Below are 24,540 nucleotides of genomic sequence, written 5' to 3'. Positions count from 1 at the left end.
AAAATTGTATTCCGTAAACTCTGCACAACACCTCAGTTTTTCCCTCTCCTGTCGTCATTGTTCTAAATATGCTACACCCCGATTACACAAATCCAAAGCTGCCAAAGGAATAAACCTTTTCGAAAGGCTAAATGATGTCCGTTCTGCCTTGCATCTTTTATTGTGAAAAATGCAGATAGTAGTGGTTCAATCAAGAACTCCTGCTGATGTCTGTGGGCTGTTGGCCAGATTATTTTAATGTCCCTCTCTGGGCCAACTTTTGCTTCCTTTTATTCATATATTAATCAAATTTCTCATTTTCCTTTTTAATCCGCTAACAGGTAATTGGATGCTCGTTGTGTTTCGTATAAATTTGACCTTATTATCAAGCATCATAATATCTTTCTTCGCTTCTATATCTCACTTCTATCCCAGGTTCTGCTATATAATTGAGTGGACTAGACTTCCTAGAATATTCACTATCGAAGCATGCCCATCTCGCTATTATCTCTCAGTTTGAATTCGCTTTCTGCATTTAGCGGGATTATTCTTTTCACGCTTGTTCTCAGTCTCCAGAAAAAGAAACCTGAAGTCGTAAATATTGTTTACATCAGTCAAAGCTTTTGGATCGGACTAATAGATGTGGTCTTTCATGTTGTTGGTATTATCTACACTGAAGAATTCCACAATTCTCTTCCCAAATTATCGAATCAGTTGATTGCCCGCATTTTATTTGCTGTTCCCCAAATGGTCAGCACCTGGGCTATGATGATGCCGGTGTGTATTGCGTTTGATCTCCATCTCTCATTCATATACCGTGTGGCATACGCAAAGCGCATTCAGAACTGGTACTGGATCATTTCTCTACTTTGTGCTGTATTATGTAGCTTGCCTTATATTCTCCTAGTCGACCCCGAATATTTCCTCAAGCTTACATCCAATAACGATGAGAATCCAGACCGTGACTTTACACAGAGCCTTCGCACATTTGTCGCGGGATTAATATATTTATCGTGGACCTTCATTTGCGTGTCGTATTCCTTCGTGGTTGTAGCTATGGTATTTTATCGGCTTCGAAAAGAATTTTCTACTCTAAACTCAGTAGGCTCAGAAAGCAAAGAGTCCAAGGCTAAGCAGAGGCGCTTACTTGTTTCGGTACTCTTTACTCTATACTACCCGTTTACAATCGTTTTAGGCACCGCAGCGATATCTCTACACGCGACTAATGCTATCTTAGAAGCATTAGAAATACCTCATGGTCTACTGCATTATTATATTGAATTCGAACCAGTGATCATCGATATGTCAGGAACAATTAATCTTCTTATTTTCCTTTTACATCCTACAGTAAAAGACACGTTGGAGAATATCTCGTGGTGGCCTCTCAAGAAGAAAAATCGCTTGCATAGATCATCACTTGAGCTGACTTCAGGTGCAGCAGAGATAGAAACTCTAATTTAGACATATCACATATTTATCTATTTATTATTGTGTGTATATTGAGGTTTTCTTAATTGTGATCTAGATACTACTACCCTCCTATATTAAGAAATTTTGGTTTCGGCTTCAATATTCCCACGAAAATATGTTGTTAGAAGGTTCTAGCCAAGAGTCAGTCAAAGTCTATCAATTTAACTATGTAACTAGAACATCCTTAATAAAGATGGGCAGCCCAGTGAATTTGATGAGATAAGATCAAATGATTGTTATATGTCTTAGAAGAAGCAGCCTTCAATTTTAACAGAGCAAATAGGGGTATAGGTTAGCTAAATTTAACGCATATCCATTTGTGAAAATATTATCGGATACTTGGATAACATGAATTGTGGGGCTTAGAGAAAAACACCATATATGATCAATTGATTCGGCATAATTTCCAACTCCCTTGTTTCCATCATGAATTGTAGATATATCCTACTACTAACCTAACCTAACTTCATCATCCCATCAACTTGCCCTTATCGAGGAGAAAAAGTTCAGAGGTTAAAGCAGACGTCTTTCATAAAAAAAAAAACGATATCATATTCTCCTTTGATACTTCAAATGATATCTGCTTTCATTTAACTGTTCACTATTGTGGCCAGGTAATTTGAATTTGATCTCAATGTTTCTGGCAATTTCGACCCTCTGACTTATTGGCCTTCTAACTTTCTCTCGCTGTGAAGGAATCCTACTCCTTTTCTTCCTTCTCTTCACTTTCATAAAGGCATCTAGCAATCTTCTCTTCACACATAATCGATTTTAGGGTGTGGAAGCGAATCTACACGGGCATATATCGACTGGAGCCTTATATTTATTATTTATCAGGGTCTTATTACAACTATGAAGGTGCCTATTAACAGCTTCCACCGTGTTTTTTCAAATTGACTTGTTGATCCTCTCTTTATTCACCCAAATGCCCGATAGTTCGGAAAGCAGCTAATCAACTTGCAAGTGCCTGAATGGGCGCCGTATTATTTGAACTACAAGGCCCTCAAGAAAATCATCGGGAGTTTGCAAAATGCACCTGTGGACACGGCTCCCGATGCGGCAACCATTAGTGTTGCTGCAGCTGGAGTACCTGATGCCGATCCAGCCAAGACTCTACAGAGTATTAAGGCAGCATTCTTCTTTAGACTAGAACGAGAGTTGGAGAAGGTAAGGACCGAGCAACACACCTAATATTTATATACATTCATATAGCTGGCTAGTATGACTGAACCATTTCCCGTTCTATTTTCCTGAATAGATCAACCAGTTTTATTTGCAAAAGGAGGCTGAGCTTAACGTACGTTTACGGACACTTGTTGATAAAAAAAAGATCGTACTGGCCCGCGATGAACAACTTATGACGCACCATAAGTTAACCTCCCTCACATCACTGCAGGAGGCCTTCCATCAGTTCGAACATGATTTGAACAAATTGCAGGTAAATGCAGTCACCCACCCTAAAAACACCATCTGTATATACTCACTCACCGCTTTCTTCACTTTCCATATGCATTTTAGAAATTCGTCGAGATTAATGGCACCGGTTTTCGAAAAATCCTCAAAAAATGGGACAAACGCTCTAAATCGAGCACGAAAGAGCTGTATCTCTCGCGCCAGGTGGAAATCCAGCCCTGCTTCAATCAACAGAGCCTTGCTGAATTTGCAGATGTGGCTGCAAGCAATCTGCTTGAACTGGATAGTCTTGCTGATGGACAAGCGGTAGTTCCTTCAGCCACCGCTACAACTGAAGTTATGCCGCAACAGAGAAAGTCCATTGACTTCACGGCTTCGATAGGCAAATCTGCGGCTCTTGCAAGCGCCTCCGTGATTGACGAACTCTCGATTGAGCTCCATAAGGCAATGCTTACCGGCTCGGTGGCACTTGTCCAGGAAGTGATCGATCGAATTCGACAGCATCCATTTTCTGCAGATAGTGACCGAGTTTCACGTGTATTCTGGCGTGCCTGCTCGGACGCCACAGATGATATTGTTCAACTAGTGGTGGGCAGTGGCCTCATCAATTTCAAGTATATTGATGACATTAACGATCGGACCTGTCTACATGAGGCCGCTATCACGGGAAGCCTAGCCCTGATTAAACAATGCGTGGAGCACCGAGCGGACGTAAACGCCGTAGACGCCTATGGACGCCGCCCGATTCACTACATGGCTATGCATGGACATGGTGCATGTGCCCGATTCGTGTTAGATCACGGGGCGAATTACGACGTGTCAGATCATGACGGGTTCACTCCATTTATCTATGCGGTTATCAATGGCCATACAGAATGCGTCAAGATCTTCCTGGAAGCAGGAGCTGAGGTCGAGCCCGCCAACGCCGAGCAGGACTATATCCCGCTCTCTCTCGCTTGTCAGTATGGCCACAAAGATGTCGCGCTTCTCTTGATGAATCGCGGCGCAAAAGTCTTGCTCAACTCTGAGGGAATGTATCCACTGCACCTGACCTGTCGTGCTGGTCATCCCGAGCTAACTAGAATGTTAACACAGTATGATTCTGCTCATCTGGACACCCCCGACACGTACAAGGGCTGGACTCCACTTTTCTATGCCGCCAGCGACGGCCATATTCAGTGTGTTCGGGCATTAATTGAGGCGGGGTGTAAGTTGAATATGAAGGATGAATTCGGATTAACCCCGGTCTACTACGCTGCGTGGGAGGGCCATGTGGAATGTGTGGCGGTGTTGTTGGAGGCTGGGTGTGTTGTGGATTCGGTGGTGGATGAGCCGATGACCTCTGCCGAGGGTGAGAACGCCCCCAACGTCGAAGACGGCGGAGGAGACCCAGACGATCTTGACATTCCGGACCTCTCCCTTCCCCCTCCCATTATTCCGTTCCGCATCTACGGACACAATTATCTCGACAAGAAGTACCTTCTCCAGATCCGCCTTGGTCACAAGTCCCGTCACCACCGTAAGCAGCCCGTGCGTCTCTACGGCGACAGTGGGCTCTCGTCTCTAAAACTGGTGATCTCTTCCAAACCAGACACTGGGTTGATTCCCTACAATGTGATCTTGCCACTGGCGGATGAAGGCCGTATCTTTTCGTTCCAGGTTGCGTCTCTGGAGAATCTCTCCCTAGAATTTGACATCTACCCCACGTTTGGGTCACGGGTGATTGGGCGTGGAGTAACCCTGCAGCATTTGTTTGATCAGAATGTTCGCACCTATGGTCCGCTTCCCTACGGAGGCTGTGGAGGGGCAAGCTCTGCCGTGTCTTGTCCACTCTTCGACCCCCATCTCAAAGTCGTAGGTGAAGTGTCCTATGAATTCTCGGTGATAAGGCCGTTCCGCGACGTCCAGCTCGAAATTGGTGGCCGTATCGAGACCTATTGGAAGGCTACGGGTGTGGGCTCCTCTCCCGGAAATCCGGGTGTTCCCGATGTCACGTATAGTCCCGTGCATCAGCCCACTACGGGCTCTCACGGGCTTTCAGGCGCCGCCGGACAATCCTCGTTCGTGACTGCGTCCTCTCTTTCGGGCGAATACATCCAAGTGTTCGTGCAAGTCACCCGTGATATGGTGCCTGTGGTCTTCTCGGGGTGGATGTTGCCCATGGAAGGCCTCGATCTCTGCGTTTCGGATGTCACCTATGAGCAGTTCAAGACAGTTGGGAGCCGCCGTGAACGTGACACTAACTGGGAGCGCGCTGGAAGTGCTCACGAGGTACAGCGGATCATCAACCAAGCCTATCTCTCTCTGGAACAAGTGCTTACGAGTCTCCCGCCTGCCTACGGCCTCAACATCGAGGTTCTCTATCCAATGGCCGCGGACTTCGCTCTGCACCGATTTGCCAACATTGCCGAGAACAATGAATACGTGGACGCAATCCTGAAAACCGTGTACCAATATGCACAACGACTAGCGTCTCAGAGCAGGTCTATCATATTCTCGTCCTTCAACCCATCCATTTGTATGGTGTTAAATTGGAAGCAGCCAAACTGTAAGTCTTTTGTTTTCTTACCTTTTCTTTTGACAAGGAAGTAAAGGGGACGAGGGCTAATCTGATATTTATTTGCGTAATTTCTCTCCCGAAGATGCCGTGTTCTTCAGTTCCTACTGCGGATTTGGAAAGGATACCGCGCAACTGCAGTCTCGTAAGCGCAAAGCAGAAGACACTTCAAATGTCTCTGCCGGCCATGCTACTATTTCACAGTTGGCCATTGCAGTTCAGCCTTTACCCTCTTCTCCGAATGACCAAGACACACACCTGCTTGATGATCCCCACTGTTCCTCGTTTAAGGAAGCAGTCAAGTTTGCCAAAACCAACAATCTTCTCGGTATCATGTGCTACTCCACCCCTCTCGTCCAAGTACCCCCCTTGATTTCCACTATCAAGGAGGCTGGCTTGGTTTTGGTCACCTTTGGTGAGGCCAATAATGAACCAAGGAACGTCCGGCTGCAGGAACAATATCAGGTAGATGCGTGCGTTGTGGATGGAGTGATCCGGTTCAGCAATCCGAACACCGTAGATCTATGAATGCTCGAGCATACTAAGCCTTAAGAAAACCTTCGTTTTCTTCTCCATCGCTATAGAAATTTCCCCTTTTCTCTTCCCCCTTTTTTTATGTGCGTTTAATTTTTTTCCCGAAATTGTGTTGTGATAAATTATTAATGTGCTTTGTTTTACTTATTCTTCAATAGCAATGCTTTATTATTGTTCTCCTTTTTCTTCTCACAGCTATGTTCTTATATATATATAAATATCTTTTGTGTTTTGGAGATTCTGTCTCCCAGCCGATTTTTATTTTCGATACTTCTCCACATTCCCCCCTTTTTTTTCTCATTTCTAAAAATTATATATAATATTATATATAATCCTGTCACGAGAAAGTAGGAACGGAAAACCACACAAGACTTGTTCCGATTATGAACAAGAAATTTTTCATTGGTAAATAGAATGAGATCGTTTTCCACCACAAGTCTTTCTGGCAACGCTTCTCTAAATCTCCCCCCAATGCTTTCTGTCAGATATAGGAAAAGTTTCGAGCCATGAATGAAACGATTTTCAATTTTTGGTGAATGGATTCTTCTTCCAATACCTCAAAAGCTGTATAAAGTATCAAAATATGGCCACTCTTCGAGAGCGCAGCGTTAAACTGGAGGTTTCAATAAAGTGACAAGCTTAATTCTTTGATGAACACTTGAAAAATTTTGTTTTTATTTAGAAAAGACATATGCACTTAGGTCACCATTACGCATCGACAAAAGTTTTAACATTCTCCAACCACGCCACATACTCTTTTTGCTCCTTCAGTTCAACATAGGATGGAATGAAGAGGGCAAGGGCCGTGTTGACGCCACGCTCCTCGAGGAACCGCTCAAACATGACTTGAACATTCTATCGAAAAAATAAAAAAGATAGCAGTCGTGGTTAGATCCCCATTCGATTTTTGGTTATTCAAAGTGTCAAATTTCAATTTACCGGGTCAAGATGCGCGAACTGCGGGCCAATATAGAGTCCACGGCGTTGCCAGTCAGCTTCGGCGGTTTGCTCGGTGGCCAATCTGTTGTCCTTGTAGAAGAGGATGTTTTCGATCATAAAGATACCGTCCTGCGCAACAGCGTCGATGGTCAAAGCCCCCTTGTTATCCTAAAAAAAAGCGGGAAAATGGACAGTTAGCAAAGACAAGGGGGACTTCAAATAACCAAATGCTTCTACTAACCTTTTCAATGGTGATGGAGCAGCGCACTGGGAACGAGGATTCGGTCTCTGGGGCCTTAAAATCAGAGAATCGAGTTAGCTTCGAATAAATGCAATTTCTGACAAACTGAATCCCTACCTCAGCTTCAGCTTCACCCTCCTCCGCAAATTCTTCCACATCCTCTGCGTCATTAATGTCGGAAATGGAGAAGAGAACCTGAATCTTTTCGTTACCGAAAGAGCGCGTCAACGCGACTTCATCGTAACCGGGGCGCTCTTCGATCTTGAAGGGGCTGTTTTTGCGGAATTCGGTAAGGAATTCAGGCTCTGTGGGCTCGGCATTGTCGCGCTCGTACTGAATTTCCTCGGAGAGCTTGTGGGAAAGATCTTGATCAACGAGACCATGGCCACGTGCGAGGGGGGTCGAAGTAAAGGCTCGTGTGAAAGGGCGTAGAGTTGCGGCGGCAGAAAGGCGGGGTGCAGGGGCGGAACGTATCACAAGAGGAGTATAGCGTGTGGCCGTGCGGGCAAGAGTTCGGAGGGCAAATGCCATGTTTGTGATGTAGAGAATCAAATGTAGAGCTTTTTGACAGATAATAAAAAAATGCCTAGCTCTGACCTTGGACTGTGTTGATGTTGGAAAAAAGGTTGGCGCAGTGAATTTAATCTCCGAAAGACCCTCTGTTATCATGTTTACACTTTTCAAGCTTCAGTACGGGGATTGAAAGACAGTGACCAAGAGCCAAATAATTGAAAGATGGATCTAGAAGACGTAGAGATGAAAACAGACCAGCAGCACAAGGAGACCAAGTCGGAGGCTCGCCCCAACGCCTCTGCCAATGCCAATGTCTCTCTCGTTCCTCAGGCGCCTAAAATTCCTCGCACTCCGGTAGAGCGAGAAAACAGTCGCCGCCTCATTGTTGTGCTCGAGCGTGCATGTCTAGAGACATACCGAGTAGGAAAAGCAAAGGACGCACGATACCAGCTACTGAACTGTGATGATCATCAGGCAATTCTCAAGAAGCTAGGAAAGGATATTACGGATGCTCGTCCTGACATCACACACCAGGTAAATTCAAGAATGCTTCATTCATGCCGACTCGAGATTGAGTACAAAGGCCTCATTGTTTCTTCGAATTTTTAGTGTCTCCTGACACTGCTGGACAGCCCACTCAACAAGGCCGGCTTGCTACAAATTTATATCCATACTGCCAAGAATGTCCTTATCGAGGTCAATCCGCATGTTCGAATCCCTCGTACATTCAAACGTTTCTCGGGGCTTATGGGTGAGAATAATGATTTCTCTTGACATGATAAAAGATTTTGCTAAAGCTTTAGCTGCATTTCCAAAGTCCAACTCTTGCATAAGCTGAGCATCCGCTCCGTCAATGGATCAGAGAAGCTGTTGAGAGTGATTAAAAATCCAATTACGGATCATCTGCCGACGAACTGTCGCAAAATCAGTAAGTGTTTTGGTTGGCAAGTTCTCAAATAGGTCGCGAACAGAAAAAATTGACCCCTCTCTTCTTTCAAGCCTTTTCGGCCGACGCTCCTCTTGTGCGATTAAAAGATTATCTGCCTACTCTTCCGCAAGATGCTTCAATCTGCGTCGCCATTGGTGCGATGGCACACGGCAAAGACGACTTTGCAGACGATTACGTAGACGAGAAGATCAGCTTAAGCGGATACCCATTGAGTGCAAGCGTGGCATGCGGAAAGGTTTGCTGCGCACTAGAGGACCTATGGGGAGTTTTGTAAAGAAGGGAAAAAAAAGATGTTCATACACAGTTGTTATCCTCCTCTCTCACATAAAGCCTTACTACCTCAATTCCTTTGCGGACGCTTTCTCTATTTGTTTTTCCTTTGTGTCTTTTGTTTCTTAATTTTCATTTTGAAAACATTGATTTATATTAAGAATAATACATTATGAAATATTTATAGTAAAGTCAAGATTTGGCAAGATATTGCGCATTTGGGAATTAAAAGCCTATTGCTTTTGCCCTGCACATCACAAAACTGTATCCAAGTCGATTAGATATGGCTGATTTTCAACCTGCGTCGTTTTAGTAAGGACTCGCGACTTTTTCCTTTATGGTAGCAAAGTGGTTCGCCTTCGACATGGATAAACAGGAGATGCCATAGATGCTGTTCAAGTTTAAAACGGCCTCAATCACTCCGAGAGTACCAGGATTCGGCTGCAATAGCCAACTCAAGGAGGGTTAAGCAGGCTTTCACAAGGATTTAATCTAGATGAATTATCTGTGGCAGTGCTGTTGTAGTCTAATACTTTCACGGCAACTGTGTTCAACCATCTTAAGAAGAAGGGTATCAGAACTTTCTCCACCTCCTCCGAGGAAGAGAATCTTTGTCAAGCGCCTGGGATTCAATTTAGTTAGTGCGTATTCAGACACAAACTCACTCACGCAAGGTGTAATTGAGATTGAGAGGTAGGAAGCCTGCTCTTTATCAAGGGTGGTTGATGTCAGGAGAAGCACTTGCACATACGAATAGTTGAGCCGGTCTTTGCAAATGAATAATGATATCATCAAGCACAGCCATGATACATCAAGGTTGCTCTTTTATATACTAAATAGAAATCAGAGGAATCGGAAGGTCTGATCTCGTCAGATCCCCTAACCCCACATACACATACCGGATTGAATTTGGCAATTCGATTTGGCAATCGCCCGTTTTAGATAGCAACATGTCTGTCCCGCATTTTTTTACCCTGGATGACGTAGCACGAACATATGGGCGTGCGTCTGGGTGAATGCAAAAGTTAGGCGTATAATTCAAGGATTTACAGTACCAATATCAATTTCGGTTTTTTTATTTAACTATAATTTCGGGGCCCGTTTTCTCCAAACATAAGCGATGTCCTCTTCATTATTGAAATCAAGCGATCCTAGGGTGTGGCGTGGGGTCCTGTCTCAGTACGACAAGGCTATTAACGCACTGTGCAGTTCGAAGGCCAAGCGGAAGCGGGCCGGGCGGGGCAGCAAGCGGAAGATTAGTGATGAGGCCTCTTCTGATCAGGAATTCCCCACACTCGATGCTTGGTATTTTAATGAATTGCCTCGCTATGTTACGGAAAGAGGGGTAGACAAAGAACGGTGGCTGACGCTTGAAGAGGTGAAGAAAATCGTAAAATGGAAATTGATGGTGAGGATTTTGACTGGTTTCGCGATACCATTTGTTACGGCTAACTCCAATTTACCTGCATTATTGAGCAGAGGGGCAAGTTCCGCCCTAGGCTGATGCAGCTGGTTTCAAGTAACGAGCCGGCCACTGTTATCGCTGTTACCAAGGCTTCCAACCAAAAGCTACCAGATATCGAGACTGCCATTCACGAGCTAACCGCGCTGAAGGGAGTCGGTCCGGCAACCGCCTCGGGTAACCACCAGCTCTTTCTGTATGTCCCCCTGGCAATCTAACTGATGTGCTCTCTCTCCCTCTCTCTTTCTCTCTCTCGACACACTAGCCATCCTACAAGCACTGGCTCCCGGGACAGTTCCTTTTATGAGCGACGAGGCTATGGGCGCACTCTCCAATCTAGGGCCGATCAGTTACACGGAAAAACACTACTCGAAATTTTTGGACCAATTGAAGAAGAAGTGCCAGGAATTGAATCGTAAAGAATTTGGTCAGAGTAAGTAGCAAGGCAAATGACCCGATCGCTCAGTGACTAACAGTTATTGTAAATAAGATGTATGGACTCCAGATTTGGTTGAAAAAGCGCTATGGATCGAGGCAATATGCAATCGGTTCAACATTGAAATACCAAAGCCTGGATTAGAAACTGCAGAAGCTGATTTAGCGGACGAATCTAGTGCGGCACCAATACCTGCTGAGCAGGGGATGGTCAATACTTTTGAAAAGACCGGGTTGAATCCTCCACTGCTGTCTACAGACCCATTAGACATTAATCCACTTGATCCATACTCATTAATATTAGCCCCAAACTCTGATAGCGGTTCACATGTAGATAAAAAGGTTAAACTATGCCCTTAGAAAATAATCTCCACGTATATATATATTTTAATATATAGATTTTTTTTTCACTTCACTTTTATCCCTGGATTCAGCTAGCAAATTTATCTCGGATTTTACTCCTTTTCAATATGATTTCTATATAAGTTGTAGGATTAATTTCAATTGTTTGTTTGCTTTTAAAACAAAAACTCTTTGTTAGTAGTACTTGGAGGGGATAGCTCTCCCGTTGGAGTAAACCTCAGCGGGCGGAAGCCTGAGATGGGAACCTATCTCTATACAAGAGGGGTACAATATGAGGGTACACAGTGGGGAGGGGGGGGGGGGGCAAACGAACTGGAGGATAAGCAAGAGTATTCGCGTGTTTGCTTGACAATCAATTCGCGAACCTTTTCGGTTTCGATGACTACCTGATAAGCCTCATCAGTGTGACCGTTTTGTGACTTTTGTTACGTCACCATTTTTGTAATGGAACAGAAATATTCTCAAAACTTTTTACATTGATCATTCCTTGAAATTTTGTACACTACCAACCATGTCTAGTGTAATAGGCATCAATCGGCCCGCGATTGGGGCTGTTGTACCCGATGCTTCCGATGCGGGGGGCCACCAAAAAAAGAAGAGCAAAAACAGAGACAAGGATAAGAATGGCGAGAGGATCAAAGATAAGAATAACGGAAAGCACAAAAATAAGGACAAGGATAAAACGGCAGAAGCTCCGCCAGACAAGGACAGGGAGAGAAAGGAGAAAAAGAGAAAAAGAAAGAAGAAGCATAGGAAAGAGAGAGACAACGAGGCTGGCGATAATGGCCGGGAACATGATGCTCAGGTCACCATTGAGGAGGAAGAGCCATTAGAGGGTATGGATGCATCCGAAATCACAGCGCCACCTCTACCCCAACCGCACCAGAATAATTTGAGTCATGGTGATGATATCCAGCTCACACTGGCTGCCGTGACGATCCAGCGACTGCTCGCAGAAGAGGCTCGAAAACGCCAGTCTACTGAAGAGGAGAAGGAGCAAACATCGGTTGACGCCGATAAACCGTCGAAAAAGCGGCGGCGTAAAGAGGAGGCCACCATCATAGAGACCCCACAGGCCCCCACTTTTGACGACGAGCACGACGATGAATTGAATCAATTAATCGCCGTTGTGAATGGTGAAACCGGTAGCCGGCAGCAACACCAAATAGAGAAATCTTCACGGCAGCCGCAATCCCAAACCGTGATGCAAGGTGGGAGCAGCGCTCCTGGTGCAGGGGCTGGGGACGCCGAAAGGGAGATGATCGCCTTCATTCCCGCCAATTTGGACGGCACAACATTAGTGGGCTTCTCAAGTGCCCAACCACATGCCACCTCCTCGTCACAATCCTCCCAGCAGAAGCACGTCGATACGATTTGGGAGGCTTTACAAGCAGACACGCGCATCAATGAACTGCAGGCGCAGTGGTATTCCTACAAAGAGCTCGACCGACTTGCGGCGGAGAAAGGTAACGGCTTCGTAAGCTAGGTTTCCTTCAAGTCCGGGTCTTAATCTCTATTTCCATCCTTTTCTGCAGGTTTGTCCTACAAAAAGGGCCAATGGAGCAAGACAGAGGATCAACTTCTACGCGAGGCAGTGCAAAGATATATGGAGGTGAGAGAAGAGTTTCATAGAAAAGAGTTGTTTACGCTTGCTTTGTTCACATCACCTGCGTCCTGATTAGATGAATGGTATCTCACAAGAGCGCTTGGAGGCAATGCTTTTCAAAGAAACCACGCGGAATAATAAGGAGTTTTGGCAGGCTGCCGGTAAATAACCCTTTGGATGAAGTCTCTTGAAGTTGGCTTCTTAATCACTCTCCCTCCTCTGAATTCGGCAGCACGACCCCTTCCGGACAGACCATTAAGGGCGGTCTACCATCACTGCAAGCGGATATTTAACCCAGAGAACTACAAAGGTCCGTGGACGGCGGCGGAGGATCTTCAACTGAAAGAGTAATTACGAACACGATTCTTTATGGTACAAGCGGGGAAACTAGATCTGGCTGCTTTGTTTTTATAGGCTGGTGGCACAGCATGGTCAGAACTGGAAAGTCATAGGAGAACATCTGGGGCGGATGGGCGAAGCATGCAAAGATCGATGGAGAAACTACCTTAAGGATGGGGACAAGAAAAAATCAGGTACAGGACCATTCTAATTCCATAAAACGATGGATAAACAAAAGAGGCCATGTTTTGACCCGTTTTTCCCCCTTGACCTCCAGGTCGCTGGACGGCTGCAGAGGAAGAACAACTCCGAAATATCATCGAGGAACTCATGGCAACAAGCGAGGAAGGGAGGCTGACCGACTCCGACATTATGTGGAATCTGGTCAGCGAGCGAATGGGCCACACTCGGTCCCGCGAGCAGTGCCGGCAAAAGTATCACCTCAAGTTGCGCAACATGGTGGACGGGCGGGCGCGCGAATGGACTCGCCGGGATGACCGCGAGCTGCTCGAGAAGATCCGCGGACTTGACGCGCGCGACGACTCCGAGATTGTGTGGAGCAAGTTGCCCGGCGGGTGGGACGGACGCCGCAACTATGTGCGGTGGAAGGCCATGAAGAAACGGGTGGTGGAGTGCGAGGGCAAGTCACCGCGAGAGGTGGCCGAGATACTGCTAAAGCGAATCGCGGATGAGGATATACAATCTTTCGTGGACGAATAGCGGGAGGCGGAGGGAGCCATGAGCTCCTCCCTCTCCTCTTCGACTGGTTGGATTCCAATTTTGTTTACACCTGTGCATACTATTTCTATTTCTACTCTGTCTTTTCTTACACTAAAAATAATACATTGTAAGTTTTGCCTTTAATTTTCTACTGTTACTTTCTTTGAAAAGATGAAGATATAAGATGGAAGTATATCAAATAGATAGATTACATTGATTTTATTATTTAACAAACATGAGATCAAAAAAAGAAGAACAAGAAGTGGAGGAGGAAGAGGAAGAGGAAGGAACGAACGGCGGAAATATGGTACAATAAATGCTCAGCTGATACAACGGAAGGGGGTCGATATAGTAAACTAAATGGCACATAAAAAACAGGTTAACTTATATAGACAGGAAATATTTGTAATCGTGCTTATCATTTTCAAGCGGGTTCAACTCGGTTATTAGAGGCGCCGGGTCGCACTCCTCGTCCAACATCACTTCAGAATGGATAAGAAGAGGCTCGGGCGGATCGGGGGTCCCATACTTGGCCTCGGAGGATTTGGTCGACGGCTGAGGGGCCGGGGGCTGAGGAGGAGGCGGGGGCGCCGGTTGCTCGGAGAAGAGGGTCGGCTCCAGCGAGGGGTCCTTGTGGGCGGCTGCCTCATCCACTTGATCGCTTGTGACGAAGTATTTCCCAGACATCTCGTTGAGGAAATTCGTGAGCGATTGCATACTCACCTCGCTCTCCTCCATTTCCTCCTCCTCCTCCTCCTTCTCCTCCCCCCCCTCCCCCCCCTCTACGTCCTCCACTCCCTCTCGCCCCCGGGTGGAGGTCCTGTGTTCTCTTGGCGGCCGGGCATAGTAGTCAAGCATGGACGAGGAAAATTCCTCGTCGCCGTTTTCTAATCCGGTTAACTCCACCTCCAGCTCCATCCCATTGATGCTATCTCCCGTCCCGCTCGCCCTGCCAAACGAGGTCGAGGAGGTGGACGCTGGCGACTCCTCCTGCGACCACATCCCGAGCGCAGCCGAGTGCTCATCGTTGCCCAGCCTACCAAGATGCTCTAGGTGCTGTTCGCACTGGGTGCCTTGGAGATGGCAGGCGTCACACGAGAACATGGGCAGGGTGACTAAGGTGGCCAGGTCTGCGGATAAATAGGCCTGGTCCTCTTTCTGCGACATACCCATCTCTCGCGATACGTGGGTCGACGCGGGTGAATCCGGTATTTTCCGGGGCAACCTTCGCTGTTTAAGCTGTGGCTCTCTCTCACCCCCTCTCCTCTCCTCTCCTTCCCCTGGCGGCCCTTCATCCTCATCACATTTCGATCGCTTCCGCGGCAGAGTCTTTAGGGATCTTAAAAATGTGTCTACCGCCACGGCCACCTTATGGCCCTCCGGGGGGGCGACGTGCAGTGGGTCCAATGCCAACGCCTTCAGGATCTGCAGCCCCTTGATTAAATATTGGCGTGCGGTCGGCACCAGTGCCGGATCTTTCAGACACATTGTCAGGACGGAGGATGCGCTGATGGAGGAGTAGGTGAGAGTGCCATACGTGAATATGATGTGGTCATTAGAGGAGGCGAGATAGTCGGCCAGTTTGATCATGTTGTTGGCCATCGTACAGCAGTTGGCCAACTTGGACTTGTTGTTGAATTTGGCATCGTGGAACTTGATGCCCAGCGAGGCCCATTGAAAGAACAAGTGAAAATCTATTGAGGCGTGGAAGGGGGGGGGGGGGCATCCACAGGGGGCATTTCGTGAGAAGAGCCAATGAAAATATACCTCAAAGACAAAACTTACGGGCCACCACGGGAGAGGCGGGGACGGCGTCCTCGGGGAGCGGGTCGCCCACCCCCGGCGAAAACACCAGATGCTCCGGCAGCGTGTTCAGCCAATCCCGCAGCCGGAGATCGAGCTTCTCAAAACGGTCGCGCTCATCCGATTTGATATTGGAAACGTGGTAAAGGATTTCTATGAGTTTAGCGAAGTGGTAGAGGTTTTGCATGGCAAGCAGCTCTTCCGGGTCCTCCTCCGAGACGTACACCGGGAGCGAGGTGGTGATCTCATGGGGCAGGATCATGATGGGCCGGTCGAGCGCAATGGAAAAGATCCGTTCGATCCAAAAACAGCACCAGAAGGTTCGGTTTCGGATGTCACGTTCGATGGGCGACAGATCCGAGGAGTCGAAGTTGCGATGCAAGCCACACTCGAAGCACATTCTGCACGCCATCCCCACAAACATCCAGCTCTGCGAGGAGCGGTTGCGCTGGCCGATTTGGGGATCCTCAAAAAGCGCCATCAGCAGGAGGGCCTGCACGGTGCTTACGCGCGGGGCGTCCAGGAAATCGACGAGCATGCGACGGGCCTGGTTGAAAAAGGCGATGGCGGGTTGATCGGGCAGGATGGAGGGGCAGTGTTTAGAGGCGAGGGCGAGCACCGCACTCAGCAGCAGCGGAGAAGGCGAGTTGAAAGGGTCGTGCAGCCGCCTCAAAAAATCCTTTTTGTGGACAATAGGGAGCAGCAAGTAACGCCGCTCGAAAAACACGCTGACGAGGTGGTCCAGGATGTGCATCGGAGGCCATTCGACGTCGATTTTGGGAAGAGGGGCGTCGGGCCGGGGGGCAGGGTTGGGGTGGCGGTGGATTCTCAACTTCCGCAACATGATGTCGTCGTAGATATCGCCATCCCCGGCGCGAATAGTGAGCCGGGCCAGATTTTGCCGCAGGGATCCCAGCAAAACGGTGTCCTGTATGTCGGGCTCGTCGTTCTCCCTTACCGAATCCTCCTGGCGGGCGAGTGATGGCGCGCTAGCCTTTCGCTGCTGTTCCGGCGAGATTGCATCAGGGTCAGAAGGGCGATCAATCAGAGAGCCGCTTCTGGATTTCGAGGCTGGGTCGCTCTTATGCTGCTCGATTGGGCTTGTTGTCGCATCGACGCCAGCGGATTCACTACCGTAAGAGCAAGGGCGAGCACGCGCCTTGCACTGCATGCATGGATGCAGCTGTGCAGTGGAGAGGAGCAACAAGTGAGGAGGATGTTCCAAATTAATGGCGGACAAATGGTCTCATTGGGCCTTACCCCATCACATTTAATCTTCTTAGCTCTGCAGGGTTGACAAGCGCGACCCACCTTCAGCCGTTTAATTTTAGTCTCCTCTTGCGCCGTGTGGGTCATGGATTAGGGAATGGCAATCTTGATCGTGGCAGAATTGTGGGCCGATGTCGGTAAGAATGCGATTAGCGGCAAGTGACAAGAAAGGCTGAAGAGGGAAGACCCAACGTTAACTCTATCCAAATTTTTCTTTTCGTTAGGTGCTTAATATCAGGTGAAAATCGAATGAACAAGGACGGTTGTGGGGGCGCAGGAGCACAAAAGCTCATAGAAATGCCAAATCCGATCGGGGGCAGAGCAATTATTGTGGGGTAAAAATCTCCTAAAACCCCAATCAAACCCTCCTCTTCACAAGAAATTCCTGAGAGTCCTGCGCCGCAGCAGCTCGATCAAACCTCTTCCTCCATCCATCGCCGCCAGTCGCATAGCATGGCCGCGAGAGCCGCCTTCCACCCTTGACCGCACGCTCCTCACAAGAAGCCTCGGCAGGCGCCCTCTGCCGGCGCGCTCGCCTTCCTCGATTCTCTCCGCGGTAAATGGCTCCGCCGGCTTTTCGACGCTGGCCGCTTCCACGGAAAATCCATGACGCTATGTCCCTCGACGCTGATTAACCACGACTTCTCCCTTCTCTTTGGCGCGGCGGCTCTACCCACAATAAAGAATGGCCCTTGGCCTCTAGCTCGCGGCCCAAGCATGCGCACGGTGGGAAGCCGATGCTAGCCTAAGGCCGAGTGTCGAGGCCAGGGTCGGAATCAGGCTGCAATCACTGGGATGTGTACCGAGACTCGAGCGCTATTGGGGTTAGGCTCGAACGAAACCTATCCAAGCTCTAAGGGCCCTTGGCCTAATGATTGGGAGAGGCCCCTTTCGGAGTTGCGAGGATTCGCGGCCCATTTCGTCGGAGTGCTGCGGAGCACAGCGCCTTAGTCGAGCGATGCGGTCACCAGTGGGCCGCTCTTCCCGCAGCGGAAGCGGCTGAGCGGTGCCGCGCATTCCAACCAATGCGCTTCAGTGGCGAGGCGAGGAGCCAAGGGCCAAGAGGCACCGAACGCTCTCGGTCGTCATTGGGCACGCGCAGGATACGCGATGATTCGCAGAGAGCCTGCATGGTGGGTCAAAAATCCGCGATTGGAGGACGAGCACCCCTTCGTCAAATCCCCAGTCCCCTCCCTTCACTGCGGGCTATTAAGGTGGCGCGCGTCCTTCTAACCGCAACCACAACCACAACCACAACAAGCCCGGCGAATCCTTTGCACCTTCGCCCATTGCTCGCTGCCCATCGCGCAAAGCCGCAATCGCATCCTCGCAAATCATATTCGCTGCGCTCGCTAGATAAACAATGTCGTCGGATGAGGTGCAGGTCGGCCCTGCATCCATTTCCTCGCATCCCATCCCCGCCTCCACCCAAGCATCCGCCTCCGCCTCCTCCCCCTCGGCCCTCGCCGATGTCCGAGTGCGCACCTACATCCCCCCAGACCAAAAGTATGTGCAGTATCTCTTCTACTCCACCCTCTTCGATGGAGTCCCCGCCGGCGTCAAGCATCGCATCCGTCATCCCCTCATAATCTCCTTCGGAGTAGCCCTCTACGCGGTGCTCCAGACTTGGGGGTGGCGATTTGCATCCCAGTTCGGGCAGAGGTGGGCCATCAGTCTCGCCGTGTTGATCACGATAGCCGAGATTGCCTTTGGCGGCGCCATTATCTTTTGGTGGGTGGACAAACGCGTGGTGGAGCCGATGGTCGAGGAGGGATTGAAGGGCGATCTCTCCCGGGTGGAGCAGGTGTACTTTGGGGAGCCGGAGCCGGAGAAGAAGGCCGATGGCGAGGACGAGGATGCGGCCGAGGAGCAACCCGAGAAGGACGACGAGAAAAACCCGCTTTTCGGGAGTAGCGAGAACGACGAGCCGCTCAAGATCCTCAAGCATCCCTCCACCGCCTCCCACCTCTGGGTCTGCACCGTGGATGCCACTCCCGTGGGCGTCATTGCCCTACACCATCCCTCGCCCGATTCCGAAACCGCAGAAATTCGGCGCATGGCCGTCAAGCACGCTTGCCAGCGCTTTGGGCTGGGGTCGGCCATGCTGGCGCGAGTGCTGGCATGGGCGGCCCAGCACAAGGTCAGAGAGGTCACGGCCAGGACGCGGGAGTTCATGCCGCGGGCCGAAGGCTTCTTGCGGAAGAACGGCTTCCGCCCCACGGGAGAGCGCAAGGTGGGCCTATTCGGGGTGGAGCGGGTGTGGAACCTAGACGTGGAGAAATGGGCGAGAGAGCAGAAAAAATAAAGACGCTGCTGTGTTCTTCTTAGTTTCTTATTTTTCCCTTGCTAGTAGCCGATCTCATTGTTCTTTTCTATATGAATTAATGTTCTGTTTGCTGATTTCTTTTTTTTTTTCCTCTTTGCCCTTTTGTATGAAATGCATATAATACAATCCCCCTTCTCTGCGAAAGAGGCCACCACATATAGCTAGGAAGTGTGCACTCCGAACCTTTGCGATATAAACAGCTTTCTTTTCCTTCGAATCTCTATCAGGAATCTATTCATTTTTACGCGAGCAATCGAAAGAGCTCTCTAACCCTCCATCGCCCTTCCTCTACATACTATGCGTATTAGGTACAAAAATTTTCGGTGCATTTCGCAGCCAAACATGCGCTTCAACCACACAATAGAGAGGCAAAAATGGGCTTCAATAGGAAGAAAATCATAAAATCTCGCCCGTCTAAATTACAGGTGGATGTGGGAGAGATCTGATCTATGCAGAATGATAATTGGACGCCGAACTCTTTGTACAAGCGCGTAGGAGAATGCGAAAGGCCTAGGGGAAGGTCCGTATTATGGATTCATAGTAATCTAGCAGCTGAAAAAAAAAAACGTTGCTGTGAGTACCAGAGCGAAATAAGACCCTCTCCATCCCCCCAAGTTTATAAGGACAACCGACCTTTTGTGGGCATCGTTTTTTAACTTCGTCGGAACTATGCACCGTCTTCAATCCGCATTTCCTAAGTTTACATGGTGAGGCAGGCTTTAAGATGGGGAAGTCCGGCTCGTCAAGGCAGACCCCTACCATTTTAAATACACCATCAAGGCTCCCGTTTGATCCTTAACAACCGTGTCCACGCTGAGTACGGAGTCCTCCCAGTTGTGCTTGCTCCATGGCGGGCTCGGTATGACCCATTTGGGAGCCCATTCGGTGCGAGACTTGCCCTCAGACACCGTCGGTGTTTGGGATGGATCAGCTTTTTTTTGCTCCCACTCTTTCCAGTATCGCTCAACGAGGGTTCGTGCAGTTGCTTCTCTAAAGAGAACAGGCTCGATACAGAAGTGGCGTGATAAAAGAACAACGAACAACTTACACGTTAGAGGCAGCCTCCCATGTGTTTTCTGAGTCTGGATAGCCGTTCCATTTAAGATAATAATACGTAACGCCCTAGGTGGAATACAGTCCAGTTAGTCGGGCTGCTCTAGTGCTGATTTTGGGGTTGAAATGAAGAAATGGCTACTTTTCTTATTTTATGCCTGAGGATTTTCTCGACTTCATAGATGTTCTCATCGTCACTCTCGTCTTCATCCATCTCAACCACCTCCCTTTTGGGAACGTTAGATGTTACCGGCGTGGCGGACCGGCGTGGCAAGAATGTATTGAAGTGACAAAATGGATTTGGAAAGAAAAATAAAGAACGAAAGCCCCCAGGATAGATATCAGAAAGTTATCGTGATGAGCATAATATTCTGCCCGATAATCCTTCAATTTAGGTAAAAAAATAGAGGCAAGTGGTTTCATTTTCATAAATGTCTTTAGCAATTGGATTACCACTTTCCAGTGCTGTGCCTCAATTCATTTAGTGGCTATTTTTAATGCTCCATTTCACCCTTATGCTCTACAACTTTATATTGTCCTTCTCTACCCAATGTTTACCTGGATACGCAAGACTAGGCGTAAATCCCAAGAACATTCTGCGGACGGCATTCCCGTCTTCATCAATGTTTACGACATGGTAACTAATGCATGGACTACTCTACTAATTTTCTCTCTCCATTCTATTAACATTCAATCTGTGATGCAAATACCCTCTGTAGATACAGCCATGTGCGCTGACATCTTTAGGATATGCCTTCGGAGTGGGCATCTTCCACAGCGGTGCCGAAATATTAGGGACAGGTAACTTGCGGATTTTGTGTTTATTCTCTAGGGACAGCGAAATGAATCCTCCTCATCCCACATTTAGAGTATTGTTTTGGCGGCCACCCCGAGAATTTCTCTGGCATTTTTACAGTGCCCCCCAAAATAGGACCCCCTGGTGTGCTGTTTAAGTAAGTTTCGATTCCAGTCGTTTCCCAATGGCCAATAATCTGGGATTGATTCATCGGACCGGTTGTCTATAGGAAATCCATTTTCATGGGATATTCGCAGAAGACTCCGGAAGAGATCAGCGCCATTCTCGTGCAACTCCATACTGAATACACTGGCATATCGTACAACCTTTTGACAAGGTCAGAACTAGCATTTATACATATTGTCTTTCGCCTGCTTCAATAACCCCTGGCTTGGAATAGGAACTGCAACCATTTTTCATCGGATTTTTGCGCAAGAGTCCTAGGAAAGCCGGCGCCTGGTACCTGGTTTCTCAAGTCTATTTGGTTTTTGTATTTTGCAGATATTTACCAGAGCTCATCCCTTGATGCTAGGTTGGATCAATCGAGCTGCTCGCATTGGGGCGATGTTCCCATGTGTTGTACCGGGCGAATGGATCGAGCCACCAGACTTCGAGTATGAGGGTATGTCGGAGCCTATGTATGCAGTTCGCTTACTTAACCCTGAATAACGGACTTCTTTCATTTTCGATAGTGGTTCCCAGTGCCGAGGAACATGAGAACGATGCGGAAGAGACCCAACAGAAAATCATGGCCAATAAAAGAGCCACAGTATAGTGTCCAGTACGCTTCTTTTCATATAAAAAAATGAATCGGAGCGTCTTTAGTTTATCTGTACACCACCCTTTCCATTTTGGACCTGCTGCTGTTTTGTACATAACCCGTTTTTGCTCCTGTCTCTTTGCGACTTCTAATACCTTGTGCTTTTTTCATATACATTGATGTTTTGGGAGCTATTCTTAGACTATCATCCATCCTATTTCAGTGTTTACCCTGTAATTTGTCCTAGTCTCTATTAGAATAATGATAAAGATTATCCATGGCACTTGAAACCGATCCCTCTCATTGAAATTGACTGCAAAGGTTATTGAACGTGCTCTCCAAATCGCCCTATAGTTTCATTTGAATTCCAAGAAAGTGCATACTGGTTGGAAACGACTAGAAGAAGCATCCCTATGCATAATAGAGTGAGAAAACTTGGGTAGGCTTTCTGATAGGGGTTGTTGATCAAAAACCGATTCCCAGTGTACTCAGCGCGGTTAATTTACCCGATACTAATTCCAGTGACTGGCACGAAAAGCCCATAAAACCCGTGTTAACCTCTTTCAAGCCTATTGAGACGGGGCATTCTTCGCCCAAAACCTCTAATAAAGATCCTTCCCTCAAACATAATACAGTACTCGCTCTACAAACACTATACTATGTTGTCCCTGGAGGTTGTATAGCTGGGTTAGAAAAAATCAACTTGGTGAGGTTTTACAGGGCGGATATTAGACGACATCTAAGAGGTGATTGACTCTTAGATATTCTACACCTATCATACATCCTGAATATGTACTGAACACAAGTTTCCTACAGCATAGACTTTACTAAACTCTTGCTGGAGCTCGAAAATCACAACAATAGGTAGACAACAATGGAATGTTCGAGCAAGTTCAAATGCTCTAAAACTTTCCTAAAGAAGGCTTATTACAGAGCAAGTGAGTCTTAATAACAATTTATTTTAGAAGCTCAGTGGCATGATATCCAATACGGTCCTATAGTATGTCGGTGCTGTAGAGGTATGTTGTACGGAAACGAATGGTAAACTAAATTTATTCAGTGCATCAAGCTAGATTGACCATATTTTGTTTTTGGAGAAGCAGGCATGGCAAAGACCATTTTTTATTTGTGAATAAAGGTCTAATCCTATTCCTTCAAAGCGCTGTGCCATCTCTCTGGGATCGATTGGTTTCGTTCAAATGACCAGGTGCTCTATTCTATACTAATTCTGCAATTAGTTTGCTCGGGTGCTAGTGTGGAGCCTAATAAAATCTGAAAAATCCTTATAGCTTGAAAAATGAATTTAAGCCTCAAATGATGTCCATTGAATTAAGCCACCGATGATCTCGACGCTATAGAAATATTGCCCGTGTCATTTGTCACCTCCCTTGAAGAACTTTCTGTGTTCTATGCTATTCAAGAATTTAGGGCATCCGATCTTTTTCCCAGAGATGCAAAGATAATGTGAAGATGCTTAAAAAATAGCTTAGGCTTTCGCGAGAATATACCCCTTTATCTAGCGCTTAACTGCAAAAGGGCTCAATATTTGAGACTCTTTTGTGCCACAAGTGAGTAATCACTATGCTTAGGAGAACCTCCAAATTCCAAAGCTTAGCTTTTTTTTTTTTGAGAGAGAGATTTTTTGCCTTCATGATTATCATTAAGAAATTTTTTTCCACTCCCGAGTCAATTAAATTTGCAATAACCTATTTATATTTTGAACCTACTAGCAAAGAGGTTGCCTCGAAATTTTCAATTATTGATCCTTTACGATTTTCACTTTGAGCAAAGAAAGCGGTTGAAATTCAAGCATATTGACAACCGGATGATGGATTGCATAGCCAACAAGGATGATCCGCCACTATATTAATTAAGGCTAGCCCTTTTTTTAAACACGAATGAAAACGCCAGGTGGATAATGATAGGCCACCACCACTCAATTTGAATGAGCCACTCCTTCCGTCGCACAGTATATTCCTGAATATGCCAAGACACTAGCATGGTAATGAAGTGTGGCTTTAGAGCCCAGATCACAATACAGATTAGTAAGTGTATGGCGCAAACCACGTTCTGTGTAAAGGGCGTATTGCAGGTTAGCTTAGGAGACGGGTTAAAGAAATACAATGGACGGCGAGCTTCCAATATTCTATCCGATCAGCGCCTCCTTGTCAATGGAAGTTACCCTGGTAAATGAGTCATTGATCCGACTTGGGGAAAGTATAAATAGTCTCTCCTTGCGCATGAGGTCTGGCAATATCAACCCATCTCCAACACTCGATTTCATTCCATCATTTTCACTATGTTTGCTCGCTACAGCGCATTGCTTCTTCTGGTGCTCGCCGTGCTAAGTGCGCAAGTCAACGCTTGGGTGGCTCGTTTTGAGAGCAAAGACCACGTGAGCACCCACTTCAGTCGTGAGGCGAAGAACGATTGCTATGACATCAATCAGGAAGTGGTGGACCAGGGGGTCCGAGGCTTCAAGTTCTGCACCATCCAAGCTTACCAATGCGAAATCCGTCTCTTCGACGAGCGAGCTTGCAAGGGCCACTCTCTCGGACACAATGGCGGCCGCGGCTACAGCTGGTCTAAGTACCCGGTCAGCGCTAAAGGCAGCAAGATGAAGAGCTTCCGTATTACCGGCTGCTTGGGTGACGTTCCGATCATCGGCAAATTCAAGTTCGATAAGTTCAACATTCGTGACTGTTAATATCCTGGAGACATTCTATCTATAATTTTTAGACTC

The 24,540-nt window shown here is 47.4% G+C and overlaps 12 protein-coding genes across 12 annotated transcripts; 8 read left to right on the top strand and 4 right to left on the bottom strand.

Moving 5' to 3' along the window:
* Positions 1 to 468: 468 nt before the first annotated feature.
* On the top strand, positions 469 to 1,440 carry VTP21DRAFT_5286 (uncharacterized protein; the record flags this gene model as incomplete). Its single annotated transcript, XM_069395790.1, has 1 exon — positions 469 to 1,440. The coding sequence occupies one exon, from the start codon at positions 469 to 471 to the stop codon at positions 1,438 to 1,440; it is 972 nt and encodes a 323-aa protein (XP_069248360.1).
* An 861-nt stretch (positions 1,441 to 2,301) lies between these two features.
* On the top strand, positions 2,302 to 5,947 carry VTP21DRAFT_5285 (uncharacterized protein; the record flags this gene model as incomplete). The annotated part of the gene is made up of 5 exons (XM_069395789.1): positions 2,302 to 2,307; positions 2,386 to 2,616; positions 2,708 to 2,887; positions 2,968 to 5,410; positions 5,505 to 5,947. The coding sequence occupies 5 exons, from the start codon at positions 2,302 to 2,304 to the stop codon at positions 5,945 to 5,947; spliced, it is 3,303 nt and encodes a 1,100-aa protein (XP_069248359.1).
* A 714-nt stretch (positions 5,948 to 6,661) lies between these two features.
* Positions 6,662 to 7,664, bottom strand: VTP21DRAFT_5284 (uncharacterized protein; the record flags this gene model as incomplete). The annotated part of the gene is made up of 4 exons (XM_069395788.1): positions 6,662 to 6,808; positions 6,893 to 7,060; positions 7,134 to 7,187; positions 7,251 to 7,664. The coding sequence occupies 4 exons, from the start codon at positions 7,662 to 7,664 to the stop codon at positions 6,662 to 6,664; spliced, it is 783 nt and encodes a 260-aa protein (XP_069248358.1).
* Positions 7,665 to 7,868: 204 nt separating this feature from the next.
* On the top strand, positions 7,869 to 8,869 carry VTP21DRAFT_5283 (uncharacterized protein; the record flags this gene model as incomplete). Its single annotated transcript, XM_069395787.1, has 4 exons — positions 7,869 to 8,180; positions 8,256 to 8,397; positions 8,464 to 8,574; positions 8,646 to 8,869. 4 exons carry the CDS (start codon positions 7,869 to 7,871, stop codon positions 8,867 to 8,869), a joined length of 789 nt encoding a protein of 262 aa, XP_069248357.1.
* Positions 8,870 to 9,985: 1,116 nt separating this feature from the next.
* On the top strand, positions 9,986 to 11,122 carry VTP21DRAFT_5282 (uncharacterized protein; the record flags this gene model as incomplete). The annotated part of the gene is made up of 4 exons (XM_069395786.1): positions 9,986 to 10,273; positions 10,345 to 10,504; positions 10,593 to 10,760; positions 10,818 to 11,122. 4 exons carry the CDS (start codon positions 9,986 to 9,988, stop codon positions 11,120 to 11,122), a joined length of 921 nt encoding a protein of 306 aa, XP_069248356.1.
* A 514-nt stretch (positions 11,123 to 11,636) lies between these two features.
* On the top strand, positions 11,637 to 13,790 carry VTP21DRAFT_5281 (uncharacterized protein; the record flags this gene model as incomplete). Its single annotated transcript, XM_069395785.1, has 6 exons — positions 11,637 to 12,591; positions 12,661 to 12,737; positions 12,808 to 12,892; positions 12,964 to 13,078; positions 13,146 to 13,264; positions 13,348 to 13,790. The coding sequence occupies 6 exons, from the start codon at positions 11,637 to 11,639 to the stop codon at positions 13,788 to 13,790; spliced, it is 1,794 nt and encodes a 597-aa protein (XP_069248355.1).
* Positions 13,791 to 14,174: 384 nt separating this feature from the next.
* On the bottom strand, positions 14,175 to 16,949 carry VTP21DRAFT_5280 (uncharacterized protein; the record flags this gene model as incomplete). Its single annotated transcript, XM_069395784.1, has 3 exons — positions 14,175 to 15,484; positions 15,576 to 16,776; positions 16,854 to 16,949. The coding sequence occupies 3 exons, from the start codon at positions 16,947 to 16,949 to the stop codon at positions 14,175 to 14,177; spliced, it is 2,607 nt and encodes an 868-aa protein (XP_069248354.1).
* A 285-nt stretch (positions 16,950 to 17,234) lies between these two features.
* On the bottom strand, positions 17,235 to 17,879 carry VTP21DRAFT_5279 (uncharacterized protein; the record flags this gene model as incomplete). The annotated part of the gene is made up of 3 exons (XM_069395782.1): positions 17,235 to 17,474; positions 17,536 to 17,607; positions 17,700 to 17,879. The coding sequence occupies 3 exons, from the start codon at positions 17,877 to 17,879 to the stop codon at positions 17,235 to 17,237; spliced, it is 492 nt and encodes a 163-aa protein (XP_069248353.1).
* A 346-nt stretch (positions 17,880 to 18,225) lies between these two features.
* Positions 18,226 to 19,167, top strand: VTP21DRAFT_5278 (uncharacterized protein; the record flags this gene model as incomplete). Its single annotated transcript, XM_069395781.1, has 1 exon — positions 18,226 to 19,167. One exon carries the CDS (start codon positions 18,226 to 18,228, stop codon positions 19,165 to 19,167), a length of 942 nt encoding a protein of 313 aa, XP_069248352.1.
* A 776-nt stretch (positions 19,168 to 19,943) lies between these two features.
* VTP21DRAFT_5277 (uncharacterized protein) lies at positions 19,944 to 20,455 on the bottom strand (the record flags this gene model as incomplete). The annotated part of the gene is made up of 3 exons (XM_069395780.1): positions 19,944 to 20,178; positions 20,237 to 20,310; positions 20,384 to 20,455. 3 exons carry the CDS (start codon positions 20,453 to 20,455, stop codon positions 19,944 to 19,946), a joined length of 381 nt encoding a protein of 126 aa, XP_069248351.1.
* Positions 20,456 to 20,791: 336 nt separating this feature from the next.
* On the top strand, positions 20,792 to 21,812 carry VTP21DRAFT_5276 (uncharacterized protein; the record flags this gene model as incomplete). Its single annotated transcript, XM_069395779.1, has 7 exons — positions 20,792 to 20,878; positions 20,961 to 21,042; positions 21,110 to 21,194; positions 21,267 to 21,374; positions 21,438 to 21,496; positions 21,570 to 21,659; positions 21,730 to 21,812. 7 exons carry the CDS (start codon positions 20,792 to 20,794, stop codon positions 21,810 to 21,812), a joined length of 594 nt encoding a protein of 197 aa, XP_069248350.1.
* A 2,284-nt stretch (positions 21,813 to 24,096) lies between these two features.
* On the top strand, positions 24,097 to 24,504 carry VTP21DRAFT_5275 (uncharacterized protein; the record flags this gene model as incomplete). Its single annotated transcript, XM_069395778.1, has 1 exon — positions 24,097 to 24,504. One exon carries the CDS (start codon positions 24,097 to 24,099, stop codon positions 24,502 to 24,504), a length of 408 nt encoding a protein of 135 aa, XP_069248349.1.
* Positions 24,505 to 24,540: the final 36 nt, after the last annotated feature.

Source organism: Calcarisporiella thermophila (assembly GCF_041956535.1).
Source record: "Calcarisporiella thermophila strain CBS 279.70 unplaced genomic scaffold VTP21scaffold_21, whole genome shotgun sequence".
Lineage (NCBI taxonomy): Eukaryota > Fungi > Calcarisporiellomycota > Calcarisporiellomycetes > Calcarisporiellales > Calcarisporiellaceae > Calcarisporiella > Calcarisporiella thermophila.
Note: the sequence above shows the minus strand (reverse complement) of the source record. Positions and strands in the feature narration are given on the sequence as shown.